The sequence below is a fragment of the Cyclopterus lumpus genome, chromosome 1 (assembly GCF_009769545.1).
Source record: "Cyclopterus lumpus isolate fCycLum1 chromosome 1, fCycLum1.pri, whole genome shotgun sequence".
Classification (NCBI taxonomy): Eukaryota; Metazoa; Chordata; class Actinopteri; order Perciformes; family Cyclopteridae; genus Cyclopterus; species Cyclopterus lumpus.
The window spans coordinates 2792090-2815871 of record NC_046966.1 but is presented as its reverse complement, the minus strand read 5'-3'; the positions used below and the strand labels follow the sequence as shown (position 1 = coordinate 2815871).

The window sequence follows — 23782 nt, the reverse complement described above, 5'->3', positions numbered from 1 at the left end:
AACAGCCTCACGGGGATTCTTTAAATCCCAGTGGAACATTTCCTTTCTTCAGGAGTAGACTTAATGTATGTATTCTGACACATCACAGATTCAGATAACGACAAGTTATTTGTATTTATGTATTTATTTATATATACATAAATCCACACATACAAGTTCCATGTAGTTCTGGAGCTCTTTGATCACATCACATGCTCTTCATTAGCAGATGGAGTTGGACACATTCAAATGTTTTTGTGGCCCCCGCCCACTCCTTTCGGCTCCTTGTCCACGTTGGCTTTCAAAAGTACTTGACCGTTGGTAGCAGCGGTTGTCACAGTGTTCGCACCACGAGGGTCCATTTAGTAGCCGTTGTGGAGCTCTGACAGGCGTCAAACTCCATCTGATAACCTTTTGTTTTTTTAAATGTACTTTCTTTTAGTTTTAACGCTTGTGTCATCAATCATTTTGTGGTTTTTCAAGAATGTAGGCCACTTGATATCCTCCACATTTCCCCCGACAGTTCTTTCAGTGGTTATTATTACCTTCTTGATCCCTCCCTCCTGTGGCCGTCTTCATCAATACTACACTTGTTACGGGTGTGAGTCCTGTGTTGGGGCTCTGCGCTCGTTGGCCCCCCAGTTCAGATCCTATTTTAAGCTCATAAGCAAGTCATAATAAATGACTTGCTTGTATGCAATTACAGTCCTGCAGACCCCTTGGGTCGACCATTATGTGGACACAATTAGCCCACTTATCCTCCTCTGGGGGGGGGGTAAACAGTGCTCAGGGCTCTTGACACTGTCGGAGCACCACTGTACAGAGCCCCCGGGGCATGAATGAGCCCCCCCCCCCCAGGTCAGCCTGGTGTTTATTTGATTACAAGCTAACTTATCTATGGCCCCCGTGTAAGAAATAACCACGGCCATGGATCTGGATGTCCACGTGGCTTCCAGATTATGTCACGGTGTCAACGAGTGCCTCAAGGCCCTTGAGTTCATGTTGGGTCGTTTAGTCGCGTGCATTTCCTCGACAGATCGGAGAGCTCACGTGAGAACAGAGAGCCGGTTGATTGGCTCTGGCCCCCCGTGGAACGTGTGCCTGGTGGGTGACTCAACCTTTTAGAGGACCTAACGTTAGGTGTTAAAGGGTACCCTGTTGTCCCATGTGTTTGTGTCTAACGGGGACCACCATTTCTGAAAGTGGTCCAGCGAGGTGAACAAGGAGAGAAGCTCTGATAACAACACACAGACAGAGAAAGAGAGACTTCATTCTCTGCTTAGGTAGATATTACTCCTCTAGATCCGTACATATTATCGCTGTTTGAAGCAATATTAATGCTCTGAAAGCCGTAAGAGATACACAGCCTGTAACACATGAAGAATGGTGTCAATGTTCCCACTCTTTGTTCCTGAAAACACACACACTGGAAACCGATAACTGTGCTTCTCATGTTAATTTGGTATCTTCAGTGCTGAGAGACGGTGAGTGAATGGCTTGCTTTTGATGCTATCTACAGTACTCTGTATTTCATGCAACCTGGACTCCTAATGCACAGCTCCTGCTTCCACAGACCGGTCCAGTAATCAGTCCGTGTGTATCGATAGGCTTGTGGAGTGCCATCCAGGCCGAGAACAGTGAAAGTGTAACAGGAGCTTCTCAGAGCTGAGCTGTGCTGTACTTTGTTTTGGGCTCCTCGGTCTTAGCGGGTCAGTCCGTGGCCTAGTTTCTCTGGCTACCCTGTCTCAGGAGCCAAAGCTAGCCACTGTGGGAAGAAGAAAAGAGGGAAAGAGGGAGGGAGGGGGGAAACAAGAGAAGATTCTGTGGTATCCATTGGATGCCGTTAGTAGTGTTCGTGAAAACAGCTGGACATGCTTATTTTGGGAGAGGAGGGGCTTTTTGTTACAGGGGAGTGCCCTTCAGGTCGCAGGGGAAGGCCGGACCACGCACACATTCTCCATCCTGCGTGTTGTCGTGATACCGGAGAGAGAGGGGGGGGGGCCTGGCCATGTTCACGTTAATCTCCTGTTTCCCCCCTACAAGTCCCTGTGCCGCAACATTTCCTTCTTCCAGCAGCGCGGAGGACTCTGTTGTTACTGGGCTCCGTAAAACATGCCTTCAGAGAGCCGTTCCCCACTCAAATATGTATTGGGCCCCGTCAAACAAAGAGTGAAAGGGTCCCCGGTCTCAGATGCTCCCCTCGGTTTATGAGGCCCAGCGATTGTTGTGTGAGAGAGAAGGAGGAGAGTGTTTATCAGTCAGGTCCATGTTCTCCACGCTCCATCTGCAGAGCCACCATCTGACCCTGATGCAGAGTGTGTATCCACGTTACATGCCGGGGGTTGTTTTCACGGGTTCAGTAACAGATGTTGTTTGTGATTGTGGAACGTTTTTCTTCGTCTCCTGCAGAGGTCTGAAAGCTTGACGGTAGCTTTATTCCGATGGCGAGACACGGCGTGGTGCTTCAACGCGGCCTCCAGCGCTCTCTTCCTTAACGGCTTGATTTATGATTCAACGCACAGAAATGCCGATGCTCTGCGGAGAGACGGAGCATGTGCGGGGGCGATCGGCGGAGCACCGGCTCTGGTTTAGTTTTTAGTTTTTTAACGGGGAGTCTGAGCTGTTTTTAGGAGATTACTAGACAGTCAGGGAGATTGGCTGAAACCGTTGTTAGAATCAGACTGGCCGGATTAGCTTGATAAGACATTCTCTCCGTCCCTCCCTCCCTACCAAAGCACCCAAGGAGGATTAATAAGAAACATCTGATCCGGTTAATAATATCCCCACCGGAAAGTACTGCAAGAGGTAAATATATACACAAATACTTTGACTGCATGGCTTAGTATTGCTCTTACACTCTACCAGTCCCAGCTGTGGAGACATTGGTACAGCTGTCTATATATAAGGCATTCGTAGGTCTATGTATTTTACTTGTGATTTTGTATGTATTTTATTCTATTTAATGTGTTGTACTATCTGGACCTTGAGTCTCAAATAAAAGTTTGATTGATTGTATAGTTGGAGGTCTCACGAGAGACGGATTTAAAAAAACAAACAATGGTCCAGCTTTGTGACATCTCCGTGACGTCAGCATGGTGAGTAGTGACCACGGACATGTTGGACAGGCATGAGTCCTAACGGCAGGAAAGGAGTCAGCGTTGTTGTGCCACTGGTTCCCTCGTGGCATGGATCTATTTGACAGTGATATCAGTGCATCTCTGCACAGGTTCTCATGGAATGCAGGGGCGGCCTCCTCTTAGCTCACGAGTCCACTCAGATCTCTTCAGCCCGCTCGTAGCTCTCAATGCCTTGTTGTTTCAGCTGATTGACTTATTTCTTAAACTATTGAGCTCATTTCTGCCAAACACAAGATTTTAAGTGGTGCTTCTCTGTGGAGTATCTGTGGATGAAGTCAGACAGTGGATGAGTGGACTAAGACTGCTCTGGAGTAATGGTATCTGGGCACAGCTTGGGCCTTCGTTGGAGGTCTGCTAGTTGCAGCAGCGTCTGTCTGGTAAACCGTGTTGTACATGCGTACATGGCCTTCCTTGTACTTAATCTGAACCGACAACGTTTCCCTTTAGCACCGCCCACTTCCTGCGTCCGCCACAAAGGCAACGGGTTGGTCCACTTCAAAGTGGAAGTCCCACAGTTGATTTCACTCAGGTGGCATTCTGCCGGTAAACATCTCTGAAGAACGTGTTAATTGTCATTTGTCGATCTGGAGAGAAGACGAGACCTTGTGAGGACCAGTGAGTAGAGTTAGTCCGTGGTTCCATGTGGAAAGACTTAACTCAGAGGCAGAGAGCATGTGCGCTTTCATGGTCTGAAAGTATGATGTCTGTTTTATAGCTAACTTTAAATATAGTGGCTTAGGCGGGGTTCACTGCATTTAGTGGCCAGCTCCATGTTCTCCGCCCCACCAAGCTCTGTGCTCTCTTGTCTTCTGCACTTCCAAACCGGGAGGACTGGGTCCTGGCTTTTCCTCTCAAACTGTAAGTTGTTTTCTCTGTTCATATCTCTGAATGCTGTTCTGTTGTTAGAGAAACGGTTGTTTAGTCAAAGAGGGGGACAAAGAAACAAAAAAAAGGGAAGCTGTAAACTCCGCATGAATATTCATAGGCTAGTTCAGAAGAACATGATGAAATAATCAGAGGTCCAATTTGTTCCGTCGCAAACAATTCATGTCTCTTTGCTTCTGAGCGTGAAACTAACTTTTGTTTTCAAGTCCCGCTTCCTCCATGGGAAAAGGTCTTTTCTTGCTATCTGGGACATTTGAGGCCCCCAAGCACGTGTTTAGTTCCCCCCTCATCTTTGTTCTTCCTGTTTATGATTTCTTTTTTTTGTAAGACTCCTTTTGTAAATAAAGTTGACATGTCAGAAGATATAAATGGAGTTTTTGACACGTGACGGCAAGCTGACAGAGTCAGCTTGCCGTCACGTGTTAGAGGCCTGTGTTATTAGCAACATGTTAGCACTCAAGCTGACCAGAGCTCTTATAATATATATATATATATATATATATATATATAAAGTAATAGCTCCAGTAAGTCTGATCCAACCCGCTCACACTCATCTACAGTGAGTTCTCATCCGCCTCGCTGTTTCCAAAGTGAGCTGTGCTTAGCAGCCGAGGGCCGTGCTTCTCTCCATGTGAGCTTTCGTGTTGCTTCCCCCTCCCACAAAAGATAATTTAGCCCCTCATGTTGGAATTTCAGCGTTGCCTTGTTGTTGCAACAACGTCCTGCAGCAACCAGAAGGTTCTGCTGGGCCTCTATCTTGATTTCTGAGGTTCTGATCAAATGTAATTTTCCTGCTTGTTAATAACGTAAATTGTTATATAATCGCCAGATTTTTTATCAACTGTTTGAATGTGTCCCTTTTTCCTGCTACTAACTCGTTATTCCTATTCAGCATGTTTCAACGTTACAGTCAATAAGTGGCTTATAACGCACTGCAATGCAGATATGAGTGTTCTTCCAGAGTGGACACGGAACGAATGACAGCTGTAATGATATAAAGTGTGTCTTCACTGTGTTCATCAGGAAAAAAAATGTATAAACACCATAGCTGTGTGCGACTACATCATGGTGTGTTATAAAGCATTCATTACTTGCTTACATAGTGCTGATGGATGCTGTTACCTTTCTGTTCAACCAAGACTTGATCGAAGGCAACTCCACACTCACGACTGGAGGTCCTGGGGCTCTGAGTCAGCGTGTGGGCTGCATGAGAGCCGGAGAAGCAGCAGGACCGCGTAGCACGCAGAATGAAGTTATGAGATTAGATCAGGAGATGTTCTCTGCTCCGCGTCTGTCGCTGCATGGAGAGCGGCAGCAGCCCAGACTCTTCTACGCCACTGGGAGTGTTGAGGAGTGAATAGAGTCTATTTTTGGGGTTGGGCGGGCGGCATTAGGTTTAAGCTTGATATTTTCAGCACGGGCAGACTGTGGCGGATTGTTGGTTGTGTTTTCCACTGCAGCTGCCATCACATAGCCATCTGCTTCTGAGGGTTTGGGATCTTTTCACTGAGTCCACATCTTCCAGCCTGGCTTCCGTCGTGGACCTCAGCTAAAGCACGGGTTGCCTCGAGGCATGAAGGGAGGAGTGTGTAGAGTACACTAGGGCCCAATCCCAATCTCCACGCTCCCGCTAAGACCGTGAGGGTTTAGTTCTGCCCCACTGTCAAGTCATCGAGGGTTTGAGGGCTCTCTCGCAGACATTTTGAGCCTTTTGTGAACCCTTTTCTGTTAGTCTGCATTTCTGCAGACGGTGCCCATGGGAATTACCCACAATTCATGCAATTCAAGCAATGACACGCTACACACAGGGTTACCAGTGGAACAGTTACTCAGAAACATGAAGGATCAAAGATGGAACATAGAAACGCATGACATCAGAGAATATGTATTTATTTATTCATCAAACATTTCATTTAGTCATTGAAGCTGTTTTGATTAAAAAAAAAAAAAAGTAAATAGATGATTTGAAATGAGCTCATCTCGTGAGGAAAGAGCCTGAAAGACTTTCAAATCAGGGAGTAAAAAGTAGAAAATAAATACCCACTATTGACTGGTATTATTTTAACGTTGTCATGGTAATGTGATATGTTGCAGCAAAGTGCTGTCCCATCAGTATTTACCAGGTGATGTCAGTGAGTCCCTGAGGGTTCAGGTCTTCAGGCCTCATGGGGGCCGAACACTGAGCCACATAGTAGTACCACATAGACACTGTATCCTCAGTTTGTTTGACCACAGATGCTTCTGTTTGGACATCTGTTGGCCAATAAGTGATGAGTCAGGTCTAGCGCTCACCACCACGCTAGCAGCTCTGTGAGCTGAAGGCTAACACGCTCACAATGGCAATGTTGGGAATCATTTTCAGTTCAGCATGTTAGCTAGTGGTTGGGAGCTCCAGGGATTTTGTCGTTAAAAAAATGAAGAGTTGGACCTCATGGTGGTGCCAAAAGTTAGTTAAGGGCCCACCAAAGATATTACAATCCGTCCTCAGAGGGACATCACTGTCTGCACCAAATGTCATTACAATCCATCCTGACCACAACCTCATTGGTAAGGAATAACTTTAAACAGCCGGTGGCGTCCGATAATAACTCTCAGAGGGTCATTAGCATTCATCCTGTGAGAACATGGATTTCTGCACCAAATTGATCGGCAATCCATCCAATAGTTGTTGAAACACGTCTCTCAAAGACACACGTCGTTGTCGCATGGTGGCTTGAGAGGAAAAAGTCAAAGGATCACCAAAGTCACTAGGCCTCATCCTCTGGGAACCATGAATGTGATACCTGAATTTCGTGACTGATCGACATGAGTGTCGATCAAATCTTAATGTTAACCAACATAGCTTATTCTTCTTGTCAATAAAAAAAACATTAGGACCACACACTCGAACAAGCTCTGGGGCAGCCGCTCCATTCCCTCTGAGGTGTGTCATTTACAGAAGCCCCTATCTAACAGCATAAAGGTATGTGGGCTATTTGCCCCAGTGAGGTCAACGCCGGTCTAGAATGAGCTCCACATGACGCCCCAGCCCCCAGTTATCTCTCTGTGTGCCCTTCAGTTTCCTGAAACGTCCTCTCATTTCTTCAAGAGGTGCTCTGTTAATGAGCTCTAAAAACAGCTCTCTGCTACCCTCACAAGTCCTTGGGAGACACTGGGAAACATTGCTGACGGTGGCAGCGAGCCATTTTTTACTTTAATAATTCGGAGGTTCGCCGGGGAGCACATTTTCATAGCACTGCATGCCAAAGCCAGTGGCTGTGGTGACACCCCACCGCGCTGAGATCAAGTATGCGAGTGTAGTGTGAGAGTCGCAGACTTGCGGATGCCAGGAGCTGTGTTTTGCATGGTAGTGAACATACTGGGGATGGCTCCTTGCCAGCAGCAGCTGAGCCAACTTCCAAGCAGCAACAAGGCCTTCTAACTCCTCAGTGTTGTAGCGGAAATTCTTTTGTTGAAGCCGCTGCCCTTCGCACGCTGACGCCAGGGTCTGTCACTCCCTCTCGTTCTTCGGGAGCCTCTTGGCAGGTACAGAGGAGTCGGACTGGAGTGAGGAGCAGCAGTGAAACACGTTGCCTTTTATTTAATCTGAATGCTGTACAAGAGGCAGAGCCAATCGGTGCTGTGTTCACGGCGCCTTGATGCTAAGCGGATTTCTATTTGCGCCGTGTCTGGGTCACTTAGCTGGAACGCTCTGGCTGGGTGACAACATCTTGTATCAATGTGAATCACTTCATAATGGTTATTATAGCTGTGCGTTGAGCGCGTTCCAGATATTTAACTGCTTTGAAGTGCAAAATATCCCAAAAACCCGCAAATGCTTTTTTGTTTCGGCTGATGGAAACTTGGAGCCTGTCCTCACCAGAGACAGAGCTGCTTCACTACGTGACGCCCTTTTTCAGCATCCATTGCGTCTCATTTGGGAAGACACTGACAATGTGGTCATGCAGAGAATTAGCATAGATGATTTTTAGTAATGGAGTCTCTCGAGGAACCCTCAGCCCTACATCCATGAGAGCATTAGAACAATACAAGCTGTAGATCACATTCTGGAGGCGTACCCAGTTAACTCAATGTAATTAACCCTTCACAAGCTTGCAGCCTAATGCTATGGAACAACTAATCCACTTGAGAGCCCTTTAATGTAAATCAACCAAAGACGACTAAGAAACACTGCTGGCCTCTGGATCGCTTCGTTGGTCCGTCTATGAGATTAGAAACAATGGCAGCGTCGCTTCCCTCCTCTCGACGGATATCATTGAAGGCCAACAGGTCAATGTGCTGACAGAGGAGGGGGGTGACATCACTTATGAGTGTGTGTCATTGAGCCTTCAAGTTGGGGGAGCTGCTGTCGGGGCTGTGCACGATCCAACCATTGGCATGTATCGAGGAACTGATCTGTCGATGGATGGAAAGGCATTGCCTTTGTAGTCTTTTTATGGTTGGCGTTCATCAAGCGAAAATGAACAAATGTTCTCAAGTAACGGCTTCTGGAAATGAGAGCGTATCATTTGTATCATGGCAGTTGAGTGTCTTTGGGTTTTTGCACGAAACGATCCGGTTTTTAAAATGAAATGTCTGAACTTTCTTTTCTCTGCTTTCCTTCTCTCGGCAGGTGTATCTCATCAATGTCACCTACTCGGACAACACCTCCCACATCATCTACAGACGATACAGCAAATTCTTTGACCTACAGGTAATCTGCCACCCTCATGTATCACGTGCTCTCCTGCTTGCTCGGCGTGAGGTGCGTTTGCAGAGCGATCCCTAAACCCTGCTGGCCGGATCTCTTCTGAACACGTTCACCCTGCGAAACTCGCAGCATTGTTTCGTTTGGATTAATGTGTAAGCCCCCATGTTCTCCACACCTGGTCGCCTCGGTGAATCAATGTGAGTGTTAGTAATTGGTGGAGGAGGCAGGGGAGACACCCCGTACGGATGCTATATGTCTCTCTCTACCCCCCAACACCCCTCCCTCTTTCGCCCTACTTCTTCCTCTCTCTCTCATCTAATCTCTGCCGTACCCTCAAAACGTCAGGGAGCTTTAAGTTTATAGTACAAGCACAAATCCACATGGAAGTCAATTTAATGTGCCATGCTTTATAGTCAGTCGTTCGCCGCTTAGATTCTCTACTGCAGGGGGCTCCGATTGGTGGCTTCTAAATACAGTCTTTTTCTGTTCTCCTGACTTGGCTCAGACGCTTCACTCTCATGTTTAAAGGGTCCAGTTCTCTCACTGGGGACTGTTTATTTTTAAGCGGTGCAGGAGTCGCAGTGAAAAAGCTGCCTTGAATCTCTCAGGTGGACCGCTCCATGCCGAGAGAATTTTTGTGTGCATTCATTCGCCCCACTGCAAGCTGATACCACATGTGTGTTGGACCTGAGGTCTCCGGGTCACCAGTAAATATGAAAGGGCCGCAGTGAGAGAGTTACAGGGGGCCACGTCTCAATGGCCCCAGTGTGCGAGTCCAGCAGGAAATGATGTCCCAATCAGTGGAGGAAAGGTCCTTTCTGAAAGCTCCCATTGATAACCAGTGGGGCAGTGTGAGGTGGAGAACAGACCCCCTGCAACTGATTACTCCCAAAGTGGAATAAAAGCTGAAGGTAGAATAATAAACAGGGCAAAGCCAGCGAGGTGTGCCTGAATGCTCCTCCTCTCTGGAAAGGTCCCAGTCCGAGGTGAGTGGACTGGATGTGTGTCTTCCTCCTGGTCCTCCTCCCTCAAAGTGCCCTGGGAGGAAACTAATGAACTTTAATGGTTCATGCATGGCTCGGCACAAAATCACTCCCAGTCAGCAGCGGACAGATTGATTTGGTTTTCTTTGTCAGATGGCAGGGAGGGTGTGGGGGTGTGTGTGTGTGTGTGGGGGGTCAACGGTAACGGTAAGCCAACCTGGTCGGGCTCTTTTATTGAGTCGTCTAGAGAGTTTGGTTCCAGTGTGAAAATCCATTAACACACATTTATGGTGAGTTACCAGATGCCCCTCTCCAGCACTCCACCACTCATGTCTCACTCTGCCCGCTCCCTTGGTGTTTTCATTTGCACTGTGACGCCCCAAACACGTAGAGCCCCCCCCCCCCCCCCCCCCCCCCCCCCCCCCCCCGGCATCGCCGTCGGACTGAGTTCTCCAATTGCTTCCTGCTTTAGTCATTGGCCAGGCGGCCAGCAGCAGCCGGGTTGCTAATGCTACCTGCTAGCTGATGGGGTTAGGGTCCCTGCCAGTGTGATGCCAGTGGCGTGGAGAATGTGTTTAGGTAAAAATAATAGGAGCCACATCAGTGCTGTTTCGTGGTCATTTCCAGCTGATGGAAGGAACACATTAATGCCCTGTGGGGAGCCATTTCGTCAATGCACTTTCATTCTGTTAAGGGAAAGTATCAACTCTCTCTCTCTCTCTCTCTCTCTGCCATCGTCTTTCCATTAGTCCTTCATTTGATGGCCGTTTGGGGCTGAAGCTGTTCTGCTGGAACAGAAGTTTGATCTTGTTCTCTACCTCTTCGTCAATCAGCCAATCGATGGGCCTGAACTGCAGGCGGGGAACGAGAGGAGACAGACGGAGGCTTGCAGTAACACGCGTACCTGCCGCCTTGACACAAACATGCCACAAATATGCGCTGGGATGGTAATGAGAATGACACAGAGTGTTGATGGATGCTGACGATGTAAGGGGGGAGAAGTCTGCTGCATGGCTCATGCGAGGTGAGGGCCCTGGGTTTGTTTTCCGTCCACACGTGTGCACACAGAACCCTCTTTTCTTTGTCCATGTCTGCCCTTGTGTGCGCCACCGCACAGCAACTCGATCTTTTAGACATTTTAATGTCACGTCAGTGTTTAGTGAAGCTATGAAGAACCAGCGGACCATATTAGCCTTGGTTTGATCTCGAGGTTGATATTCCGCCCTTTCACAAATAGCTTGATGGATGCCAGCAGCACACTTTTGGTACACGGCATCGCCAAAAATTATACAGCAGCTTTGGTCAAAGTGCTGGAAGGGAAGGCCACTGAATTGGGAATCTCTAACCTCTAAGTGGTCCGTTTGATGGAAACACATGTCTAGACCACAAGGCATTATCGGTATGCCATCCTTGAGGATGAATTAGCTGAATAGCCAGACCTTTAGCTCCGCCTCTTTGTCCTTGAGGTGTTCTGTGGATGTTCTCTGGACATGCTGTAACTCAAATGAATGAGGGAGCCCATTGTTTCAGGTCCAGGATAAAGGGCCGTTGTATTTTATTTGTGCCACGAAGAGAAGAGCAGAAAAGCAGACTTTTAAGCCCCTTCTGAGAGGTGGAGGAAGGACACCTCCACGCCAAACACAGGGGACTGTTCTGGTGAGTTACAATCGGGCACTGGAGCAGAGGGGGTGTAAAGTATGCAGTTTTTCCCACGGCAAAGGGATCAGGAGAGTGGGCTAAATTTAGGTGGAATGAGCACAGTTCAGCCGTTTGTGGGACATTTCCCTGGGCTCAGAAGTCAGCCGTGTGACTGTGGGGACACGGGACACATTCAGGCAGTCTGGGAGACAGAAAGGAGGATACGAGAAGCTGCAGTGAAATGGAGGAGGCACCACAAGACCAGATGGGGTCTGAAGAAAGCGTTTACGAATGTTTGTAGGGAAAGAGGGGATTTTCTAATGGAAATAGTTTTGAAAACTAGAATACAATGCTGCAGGCTCGATCACCTGAGAGCAAGATAGAGGGGTTGTGGAGAGCTTTGATTGATCACAACAACCCATAATAACCAAGCAACTGGAGTCATTTACACACCTTAAATGGAACATGTAGCACATTAACGGAAACACTGGACTGAAATGAAGGATCAAGCAGACACAAACACACCCCTCATGATGGGGGAACCGGACCTCGTGGAACCTTCTTCACAGGTTGCCAAATTAAACCGAATGTCGTAAGGCGGCAACATTTAAGGTGACGCCCCATTTGGACGTCCATGAAAACAAACGATGTGCCTATCTGGCACAGGTTCAACAGTTCTTTTCATGCAGTCATACACGGGATTCATGTTGATGAATATGAACAGACGGCGACGACCATTTTGTTACATTTTATATGGTTTTATTTACCTCCAACACGTTACAAATAAGTAAGAAATAAAATTGTCAATGAACAAACTCTCGTTGTCAATACAAAAACAAGCTAGGCCTATGATTGATTATTTAATCCACATTATTGCACAAAGAAAATATTGATATTGAACCGTTTTCTGGAAGACGCACACAGGTGAAGTGTTGATTGTTAAGTGTGACAGCAGCAGGAAGGAAGGAGCTCCGGCTTCTCTCCTTCACACCCGAGTGAAGCCGCCTGTCACTGAAGGAGCCGGTTCTCCAGCCTGAGCGCTCCAGAACACGAGATGTCACGGGGTCGCGTGGTAGTTGCCTTTTGTCGCCCTCCAAAGTCGGATGACAGAGGGGAAGTGGCGTTCCCTCCCAGTGTAGGAGACATGTATTGTCTCCTACACTCGCCCATCCTTCTCTGACGGATGATGGTTACCATATTTGATGACATGCAGTACATTAAAGCATCCCCGTTCGTTTCCTGTTATCTGGAGAGGCACGTGGCAGCTGACCGACTTCCGTCTCCATCCGTCTCTGCCTCGTTGTCCGTCTTGACCCCCCCTCTCTCTGTCGGCGCCCCCGCCTCCTCCACCACACAGAGCCTTCAACAGAGAGCTGCTCAAGGTCTCCTCTTACATCATCACATCTCCAGCTGAGCCTCCGCTGCCTTTGTTCACCATTTGATAAATCACACACACATTTTTTTATTTCTTTGGGATATTGAGCTCTGAGCAGCTCGGTCTGTTGAATAGCTGAAGGACATGTTATCAGGGACAAAAAAGGAGCGTGAAGCTGTGTTCACACAGGTATTTGTTCTCCTGAGAAGTGACGGGAAAAGAAGGACTCCGTTACACGTCCCTCTGAAACCTTTACCTCTCTTACGTAGCAGGCGTAGACAACACTAACAGACCAAATCCATCCCTTCTTGGCCGCTGGACCAACAGTAAGGTGTTCATGTCAAACATCAACCTGACATTGTCCCAAATAATGCAAATCTTCCAGCTCTTCTTTCTTTAGCGGTCTGTGCTGAGTAGTCTTCAAACTGCGGAGTGAATGAATATATACAGTATATTATGATACTTATTGATATTGATTCATATAAAAAACATATTGCGATAACATTTTTGTCAAAAGTTCTGCTTCCATTCAGCGTGATGCAGGACCTGGTTGTCTGTATTGAGTGTATGTCCTTCTCTGTAAAAAGCATTCAGTATCTGTGTCTGCTATCTCTTTCTGCTCTGCCTTCGTTGGGGCGTTGCTGAACGTTCCTTTGGTGGGTTACCGACCAACCAATCGACCGACCAACCAACCAACCGACCGACCGACCAAACGACCGACCGACCAATCGACCAACCAACCAAACGACCAACCAACCGACCGACCGACCGACCAATCGACCGACCAATCGACCAACCAACCAATCGACCGAACAATCGACCGAACAACCAACCAACCGACCGTCGAAGAGCAGAGCGCTGTGAAACCGGCAGCTATGTGTATCAACTATGTCCTGGTTTAAAACATAGCAGGAGGACTGTGCGTTAAAAAAACATTGTACTGGTACTAGTGCTACTCCACAGGGGGGCTTTGAGTCCCACTCAGGTTTGACCTGAGGTCATCTGACCGTACCAGGTCTTACTACAATATTGACAAAATACATACTGTCTATTAATGACTTGTATCAAGGGCTGCTCTCTGGTCGCCTGACAGCCACCATGTGCTGGTGGCCACTCAGTGAAACATCCAAAAGGCAGAGTCTGTGTATCTGAACGTCTACTTCCTGCGTCCTCCCTCCTGTGTAACATTCCACACATGCAGAGACAAACTTCCAGACAGGGTTAGAGCCGATCAGCACACTCAACAGGCTATCTACAGACTCCCCACCCTCCCGTTACCTGCAGGTTAATGAACAGTGAGCGGGTAAACAGCAGACGGGACGGGGCATGCAGGACACAGACTTTCAATGCCACTGAGTCTGGGGGAAAGCTGAGAGAGAGAGAGAGAGAGTTCCCACGAGAATTTCAAAGTGGAGCCCAGGTGTCCGTCTCTCGTTCTGCTGTCTCCTTCGGTCTCTGCGCCCCCCCCCAACACATCCCACTAGTCACGTCTTCTCCACCACCGTTCATATCTCATTCCCCACCCTTCTCCCTCCTCCCGCTGCTCCATCTGTCTCTGTTTCTCCTCAGAAACCCCCCCCCCTCCCCTCCCTCTGGTCTCTCCTGAGCCACTCCCCCCCCCACCTCCCCGGCTATAGTCCACCGTGACCTGCGTGTTCCCGGGGTCAAGCGCATTGGCTTTCTGGAGCTACGGAGGTTTCTGTTTACTTGCGTGGATGTGTGTGTGTGTGTGTGTGTGTGTGTGTGTGTGCTGCATTACGGGTTGGCAGTGTTTCTATCACATGATAGCCCCCCCTCCTCCCTCCACCCCCCCACCCCCCCCACCACCACCACTGGGGCCTCTCCATCTCAGTGGGATTACATAAGGACATCAAACAGAGCCCGGTATCATGAGTTAGAGAGCTGGCCTCTGGAGGGGGACCCCTGTCAGTTCGTTCTGTCCAAATAAAATACAAATCCAGACAGCGTGCGGCACTGGGCAACAATAACAGCAACATTATGAGCACATTAGATTGTGAAATGTGCTGCTCAAAAGTAGCCAGTTTAAAAGGAGAGGGAGCCTCGAACTGCAACAGTCGATTCATCATTAATTCAGTTCCAGTTTATTATTAACTCTATTGGCATGGACGACACGCATGTTGTTGCCAGAGATTGCAGTTTTCACTCTTTTCATCTCGCCCATCTTCTTCTCTCTGCACTCCCCCCACTTTTCTTTACTTCTCTCAGCCCACTCGTTGTCACGTTCCAAACCTCACTTCTGTCTTTTCCCATCCACGCCCTTCTAAGTGTGGGTCCACGCCTCACACCCTACTCACACTCACACTGCCAAGCCGACTCGCCCTGTGGTTTGGCCTGGCTGTCAGCATGGAAACCCTTGAGACCGCCAGTGCGGCTAAATGAGGTCCTACTGCTCTGTTAGGACTGAACCTCTGGAACAGGTGAGAGGCCCCCCCCTACCCTTCCCCTGCCTCCACCTTGCCCAACTGCTGAACCCAAAGGGCAGCCGTCTCCTGGTTGTGGGGACATGGCTGAAGGTGCTCCTGCAGCATGGAGCTAGTGCTTCTGCTGAATACGCATGGAGGGTTAGAAAGGAATGAGGGGCTCATCTGGATAAAAGCATTGGCTCTTCTTTGTTTGGATTGAATCACGGTTGGCCCTGTCCTGTTGCTCATCCCCTCTAGACTGCATTCTATTATGAGCTAAGTATGAACAGTCATCTGTGCCTGTCAGTGGATGTGAGCGTCCAGTTATCTGAGATCGTTGCATGCTGACGCCTTGTCGGACACCTGGCCGCCAAGGCGTCAGCACTGGGTAGCTCAGCACCCGGTCGCAGGGAACCCGAGGTTAACATCGTGAATTCAGACAAAGACACTTGCTTATCTGAGGCAACCCCCCCTCACACACTTAATTATGTTTAAAAAAAACATCTCTGTTGGGAAACTAAGCAACTCAAACACCTTTTAGGGCATGTTAGTATGTCTTTTAGTACCTGTTACATTTCATTTAGCTGACGCTTTTATCCAAAGCTTTTTACAATCATACACCGTAGACACAGCTACGGGGAGCAATTCAGGGTTAAGTGTCTTGCTCAAGGACACATCGACTAGGGCGGGGATCGAACCGCCGGTCCTCTGATTGAAAAAAGGACCTGCTAACCACTGACCCACAGTCACTTTTATTGCATATTAGTTTGTGTTAGTGCATGTGAGCATGCCTTTTAGTGCATGTTAGTGCCTGTTAGTCACAACACTGCTCTGCACTGCTCTCATACAGCGGTTACAGCTGTTAACGTCTTCCAGGAAAACAGCGTCGTCATGGAAACGTAGCGCCCGCCCTCTGGCACTCCTTCAGATAAACAACGTTATTGTTGTTAGCTTCTAGCCATGTTGAGAGCTGTGTGTAGGCGACAGAAGTGATCTGAGGTTTGAACCTTTGGGCTGATGAAATTAATCCATAGTGCTAAAGATTGTTAGTTGCACCCCTAAACACAATCAAACAACCCCCTCCTCCGTCGCTACGCTGTTGACAGGAGCGTAGCGACACAAACCGTCCGCGTCACATCACTCACACGGTGACCCGGTGTTTCAGCCCTGGAGAACCACTGTGGACAGACAGGAGGCGACACAGCCCTGCACCTGTCGGGAGGCCGAATGCTGCCACACGGGGCCTCGACAGCCGACACTGGCAACGTCTCCGGGAGCAGAGCGCAGATCTTTAGACAAATCCCCCACCCCCCTGATACCCTCCACCCCACCTCCCATGCATGCGTTCACTGCGTAGAAGTACGCAAGATATCATGTTCCATCCCAATATAACGTGCCAACACAGACAGCGATTTGTCCAGATCTGGTGCCAGCCTGCCACTTTATATTTAGAGGCACAACTGTGAGTGATTGTGGCTGCAAAGGAACGCGGCCCTCACTCCCTCTAGCCCATCTTAGACATCTGCCTCTCTGAAAACGGAATGCGCTGCTGTGTGCTAATGCTTGTTGAGACTTGATTCACGGGCTCCACTAGTTTCTGTCCCGCTGTCCTCGGGATTCCAGCAGCATTAAGACAGTGGAAGAAAGTCAAAAGTTTCGGTCTGCATTTTCCTTCCTGAGCTCATGTTCAAGTGTCAAAGTGGTCGGGGGGGGGATCCCAGAGACATGAGGTGTGTTCATCACCCGCTGTGTGCTCGCCACCAGCAGAGCAGTCATTCCCTGAGACCAGCAAAGAGAGGAAGAAGAGGAAGAAGCCTGCCCAGTCTGGGGCCTTCCTCGCTATCGCCACTTCGCCATGGAAATGGTGCGAAGATCACATGGCTACCTCGCTGTGCCAGTCATGAGTCGCTGCAGAGGGTTGAGCGCACGCATGTTTATTTCCATTCTGTTCCGTTCCACTATGAAGCCCGGGGTAATCCCTCCCACTCACATGGCCGCCAACAGGAAGTGAGCCACCAATCCATTGCACGATAACTGTACAAGTTTATGCCAACTGACTCTCACAATTCCTTATAGGGAGGCTCTATTCTTAGCACATGGTGCCTGGTGTGAAGAAGGATCTGTTAGTCCAGCCCGGGCCCTGTTGTCATTTCTTCCCCTGGCTCTGCTTCTGCCATGTTTCTGTGGACTGGAACAGAAGGAAACCGACCTCCATGGAGGATTCTGCACATTGCCGTCCACTTCACATCACTCCCTTCAAGATGTGTGTCGCTGGCTCTGCTGCTAGGAAATAGCTCAGATTGACCACAACACAATGCTGAACGTAAATCCCCTTTGATTGAGGACTGCTGCTCAGGCGATGAGGTCGATGTGGGATCAGTTATGAACACAAAGAGAGTGCGACTTGTCTTCCCCTTTTATTGATTGGCATCTCCTTTTCAATGTTTTAAACTCGCGCTCTCATCCAGAGCAATGCGGTGTAAGATCTTAATCAGCTGTTAGAAAGCAAAAAGCCATCTGTCAAAAGCCTGATCCCTCTGAAGGTGTGCTGTGCATGAGCTGTACAGTAGTAGAGTCAACATTACGTCATCTGTACTTACTCTGTCTGACAAGAGAGAGAGAAAAAGAACCTCTTCTTCTTTTTTCTTCTTTTTTACCTGACTCCCAACATTTACACCAGTGGTCCAGAGCTGTGCAGCATCATCCAATCACGTCCCTTCACAACTCTCCTTCACACTCACTCTGTGCTGGTTACCAAGGAGACAGTGAAGTCTGGGAAGTGGAGCCATGGTTTTGGCATGAGTGTTTTTTTTATTTATTTATCATGATGTTCTTTTCTTTCTCTCTCCACATCCTGCATGGAATATTACAACCTGGATATTCCAAGCTTCTTGTGCGGCGTGTATGCGTGCATGGGAAAGAGGGTCCTCAGGGACCTGTCAGCAGGGGTTGGGATAAAGAGGGAATGTTCCTCGGCTGAGCTTGAACCCCCTTCAGTCCTGCTGATCAAAGACAACGCAGGCCCAGAGCTGACGTGTCAAGCCTCAGAGGTGCTTTGGTTCTTTCCGGTGCCTGCATTTGTACATACATGAACATGGACATAGATACATACATACACCTTCACCACCACTCGGCCTTTTGACATTCCACCTCATCATCCACTTTTGTGAAGAAAAAAATAATTGAAATCTGTGCTGCAAATTTAGTCCCTCTGGGTCTTTTGTAAATACAGCAGTGTGTTTAGGGGCGGGGGGTCCAAACAGCTGGGACTGCTGCAAGTTTTGTGCTGCCGAAGCAGTAGACCTTATGGTATGGATGTATAGGTAGAGTTCTCTAGACTCTCTACCCAAGTGGAACCCGGGGATAAAAGACAGGAGTTCAATAGAGACATGCATGCAGATGGACGGAGGGACAGAAGGAACTGGATCTGGGGAGAGATCTGTGTCAGGACTGGACTTTAGGGATCTGAGTGTGTGTGTGTGTGTGTGTGTGTGTGTGTGTGTGTAGATGTCTCCATGCTGGGTGTCTTGAAGCCCCATCAGGCTGTCCCCGGGGTTCTTTTACAGCCATCAGACACGATGCTGTCTCCTCTCCTTCCCCCACGTGGGAGACCGTTTGCTGCATTGCCGTACAGTAATACGTCTGCTGCCCCTCTGCATCGCTCCTCCTGCTTCGTTTTTACTCCCTCTCTAATCCCTCTTATGAATGATTCATCTGAAGGGTGAGACTGGGTAAACACAAGAGGGCTGATTCACTTGTCTACACCCCCTGACCTCTGCTGTACATCTCTCTCTCTCTCTCTGCCTGCTCTACCTTCTCTCTCTATTCGTCTTCAACTCATTCTCCTCTCTGTCTGCCTAACCCCTCCAGTCCCAGTGTCTCAGCGCCTCTCCCACCGCATTCTGTTGCTGTGCGTGGGTGGGGTGGGGGTGGGGTGTCATATAATGAACCTGAAATAAGTGTTAATCAGATTAAAGGAACACTAAAACTAGCTAGCTTAACACAAAGACCACAAAGACCACACAAATACCACTAACAGTCAAACTAGTTAACAAGTTATTATTATTAGTTAGCAAGTTATTTACTTAAAAAAAAAATGGGGGTATTGTCATTTAGCAATGACATTACATTGAAAAATCCCAGTAACGCTCTGCCACTTCCACACGACGTGTCGTTGGTCTGAGTACGAGCGGGACAAGCTAGCTTGCTGCCGCTAGTTAGCTTGTGTTCAGAGTTGGAGGGCGTGTGCAGTCCCTGCAGCTAAGCTAGCCGTACCGCCATGACTCATTTTGAATATTGACATTTGTGAAGTGGCAGAATAGTTTAACAGAGTGTGAACCTTCTCTGGCCCACGGGGGGGGGGGGGGGAAACTAGGTCCTCAGTATGTCGTTCATGGGTTCACGTTAATGTGTTCATGTCTTCATGAATCAATAACGTAAATAATGATGCCGCATACCAAACTAAACAGAAAAGCCTGGGCTACAAGAGCATATAAGCCAATTTGACATGCTTCAAACACAATTCAACCAGCAGAGATGCACATAACCACAAGAATAACTCAAAATGACTTGGAGACCGGTCCCAAGTTATGAAAATGATTCATTTTCATCCCGGTAGCATGATGCTACACACAATTAGCTTTGCAAAGCTTACAACCTACAGATTCAAATGCAACCATCAAAAATCTTCTCAGACAAAGCCTTCAGCAAAATATCAATCAGTCTGCATGTTTTTCACCACAGAAAAACTGATATATGACTTACTTTTCAAGGAAAATGAGATTGTTTGCTCTGAAAATGACCGTCTGCTTCCGGGTGAACCCTGTGAACTTTCCTCGAAGCGTTCAAGTTGATTAGACAGGAAGTTAGGTCATTTTGAGTCTCAGCCGATCTAATACTATTGGTCACAAAATGTGGTACAAAAGAGCTGTCAGTCTCATTTGGATGACTTTAGACAGCTCCCATTGGCTCGTACAATTAAAAGGAGGGGTCTTAGATGACAAAATACCCTGTCAACGGCGGAGAAAAGAACAACTGCTAATATTTTATGATGATTTGAGGGCACAGAGCTATATTTTTTTGTTTATTTACTGTATCTAACTGCTGTATGTGAATGTATTGAATACCATTAGTGATATAAAAGTGAAATAAATAGCGTGTTACATCAGAAAATGGCAATATCACCCAAAAATCATAGCTGCTCCATTTGGAGATTCGCCTAAACTTCTAAACAAACAAATAAGAAGAAATGTTTTACTTCACTTAATCAAAGTCAAACTTTGCACAGAGAAATATTACATATTGTTGCTGTAAGCTGTCCAATGCGTAATTTAAAATAGATATTAATCCTGGATGTTTTCTTTTTTTTATATTCTTTTTTCTTTTCTTTTCTGTGTTCTATCATCAACAAATAAACCGGTAACACATATACTAATATGTACACATCTTAACTAATTCTTTCTGTATATTATAGATTTGAAATTATACAAATAGCCCTTGAGGTTGAGGAGATAATCTGGTTTTAGTATGGGTATGCAAACTATTCCAGAAAACCCTGCTGGGGGAATGAAGGTTAACGCAGCCGAGCTGGGAGCCAGTGAGCTTATCTTATCTCTGAAGCCATTTTATCAACGCGCTGTTTGTTCGACGCAAACAGAAATGTACACATAAAATGCTGGAAGGAGTGTGTGACCAACAACAGTTTGCTTGTTTGCTCAGCTCTCAGCTGCTATTACACAATGCAACTAAGACTTATTGCCGTTGGACATTTGCCTTTGACATATTTTCCATATTGCTGGAGAGAGCGAGTCTAGCTTTGTGAGCTAATTAGCTGCTGGCTCCAGCGCTACACTCAATACACAAAACACCACGTCGACCCTATTGTCTCACTCGGGGAGGAAGCACATTCACCAAAAAGACACCAGATTAAAACTCTCCCCTCTTGTTTCTCTAGATGCAGATACTTGACAAGTTCCCAATTGAGGGAGGGCAGAAAGACCCAAAGAAGAGGATCATCCCATTTCTCCCAGGTAATAGCCTCCAGAGCACCAGTTATCTGACCAGGCTCCCGCATTAATAATGTATGGCTGGCACTCATGGGGGGGTCAATATGAGCAGGTTACTGATGCCTGTGTGTGTGTGTTCCCGTGTGTACCCGTGTTACTGCTGACGAGGCGGTCTCTGTGACTTTCAAATCTCAGCCGTGTTGGCATGGCATTTCATTTTTATTTTATTTTATTTATTTTGTTTTAAGAACACAGGTTATGGACACATTTAATCACTTGATTGGTTTGATATACGGTGTGTGTGCGTGTGTTCGTGTGTGTGTGTGTGTGCTCGTATTGATCCGACTCGTGCCCCACATGCTCGTCTCTCCCGCTGGAAGTCGCCGGGCTGACATTCAGGCTCATGGCGACCTGCAGCGTGGCAGTGATCGATGGCGGTGTTCGTGGTGGTTCAGTGTGCGGGGCAGAGGGGCCGACAGGGATTCTGCTAAACACTCTGGGGTCCTCTTTGTGTGTGTGTGTGTGTGTGTGTGTGTGTGTGTGTGTGTCCGTATGTTTTGCCATGCAGATTTCTGTGGATTCATCTGGGAGTGACATGCTCCTGTCTGTTTGTTTAGTGCAGTTTATTTGAGTAAACGCTGTGTTTCAGCCCCGTGGCCAACACACAAACAAAAGCACCCCTCCACCTCCACCTCTTGCGTTTGGTCGGGGATGAACTCCTCTGCCTCACCTGGGCGACAGTTCAATGAACCGTCCACAATGTTTCACGTCTGCTGAGTGTTGAACCTCCGTGCTGGTCTTGGTTCTGAACTAAATGTGTCCATAGCACCGCCATGGAGGTCCAACAGCTGGCTAGAATACCTGCTCAGACTCTTGGTCACATGGTCTGACAATTATAGATTATTTGTATTTTTCATGTGTTCACGCTACACCCGTCCACCAAGTTTCATTAGAAACAGGCCGGTAGTCTTAACTGTAATTCTGTATGTATGTATGTGTGTGTGTGTATGTGTATGTATATGTATATGTATATGTGTATATATATATATATATATATATATATATATATATATATATGTATGTATGTACGTACGTACGTACGTACGTACGTACGTACGTACGTACGTACGTACGTACGTACGTACGTACATACATACATACAGCCTATTGTCACATTGAAAGCCATGTCACAAGCAGAGGGTCATGGAGTCCTTAGGGGGGACAGCCCTGAGTGTGAGACTGCTGTGGCCCTGATGGCTCCCCAGCGTACATTACTGACACCTCCTGCTCTGTTGGGGGTATTACATGAGGCGGGCAGCGCCGCTGGAAGGCCCCACCACCGTGTTATATCTGTTTGCTGTATCTCATGATCAACCACACGTTTCCTCTGTTTCCCCTCACCTCCCTAATTCTGATATTTGTTCTCCTCCCATTCCAGGAAAAATCCTGTTCCGGAGGAGTCATGTGCGAGACGTGGCCATGAAGCGGCTGCGTTTCATCGACGACTACTGCAGGGTAAAGAGGCCTTACTGTACACATCCTCCGGCTCCCCATCTGACTCTGGGTCAAAGGTCCTTTCACATACTTTAAATGTGGCACACATGAGACCTCAGCCTCGGTAGTGGCCGTGGAAAAGTTTCCTCGCAGGGAAGAGCGGCGTATCTGAGCTATTGTGAGCAATCTCAAGAGTCTGTAATGAACTCCGACACTCGACTTGGTGGGTTAGAGTCGGCATCTTTTTTCTTCTCCGGTGAAAGGGGTGGCTCATTTTCATGTGTGAGAAGAAGGGCGACCTAGTTGGGCACCAAACTTCTCAGGCACTGCACGGCATGAGACAGACTCCCATTATTTCAGAAGCTGTGGTTCCACTTGTCTATTTCAATGGAGTCTGCACGCCCCGGGATCGGGCCTTGCTCGCATTGGGGATCCAATCAGCCAGACCGTGTGGCGAGGTGGTCCGGATCTCAGTGAGGTTTGGACAGCATGTGGACAATGTATCAGATGTAGGTCTCCATCATCTTCCTCCCACATGAGAGTTCCCCTCTAGAGATGAGCAAAGAGAAGAGTAGGAGTATTTCATGATTTAGCTGCTCCAAAATAAAAGCTTTTAAATATCCTTATAACGGGGGACTTTTATTGTGAAGGATTTATAGCAACATGTATTTAACACTGGGTTAGCGTAGCTTTGTTTAGCGGCTATTCTTTAATAAAACGGGTCTAATTCTGCAAGGAGGAAGAGTAAGCACCAGAAATAACGGGGGACTTTTATTGTGAAGCATTCATATGAAAGTTTTACAGCTTCATGAAATATATCCGATCACTTCCCCATCAGGCACTGGAGTGCTAAGTGTGGACACACGGGAGGACCGAGCCGGGTTTCTCATCTGATCATAGAAGTCAAATTTTTTAATAAGACAAGTGTAACCAGGACCAAAGTCAAACTCACTAACAAGCTTTTTACTCATTTGGTCCAATCAGGAAAAAAGTTCTCCTGCAAATGAGCATCCCATTCCCGGAAGAGATAAAGAAACCTTGAAAGCGACAACCCATTTAATTCTTCAGCTGCAGGGAGACTCGCCTTATCTCTTCCTGTTCGCTCTCTCATTAGAGTTTTTTTTATTTGAGATTTTTACCAGATTCAGATCCTTCCCCTCACACACACACACA

The 23782-nt window shown here is 47.6% G+C and overlaps 1 protein-coding gene across 4 annotated transcripts in view; it reads left to right on the top strand.

The window, feature by feature from the left end:
- The window catches only part of sh3pxd2aa (SH3 and PX domains 2Aa), an 81243-nt gene that overhangs the window by 902 nt on the left and 56559 nt on the right, over positions 1-23782 (top strand). For all 4 annotated transcript variants that reach the window (XM_034542383.1, XM_034542375.1, XM_034542366.1 and 1 more), the window contains exons 2-4: positions 8614-8694; positions 21064-21139; positions 22554-22630. In XM_034542383.1, the coding sequence (XP_034398274.1) occupies positions 8614-8694; positions 21064-21139; positions 22554-22630 (234 nt within the window). The remainder of the gene's footprint in view (positions 1-8613; positions 8695-21063; positions 21140-22553; positions 22631-23782) is intronic.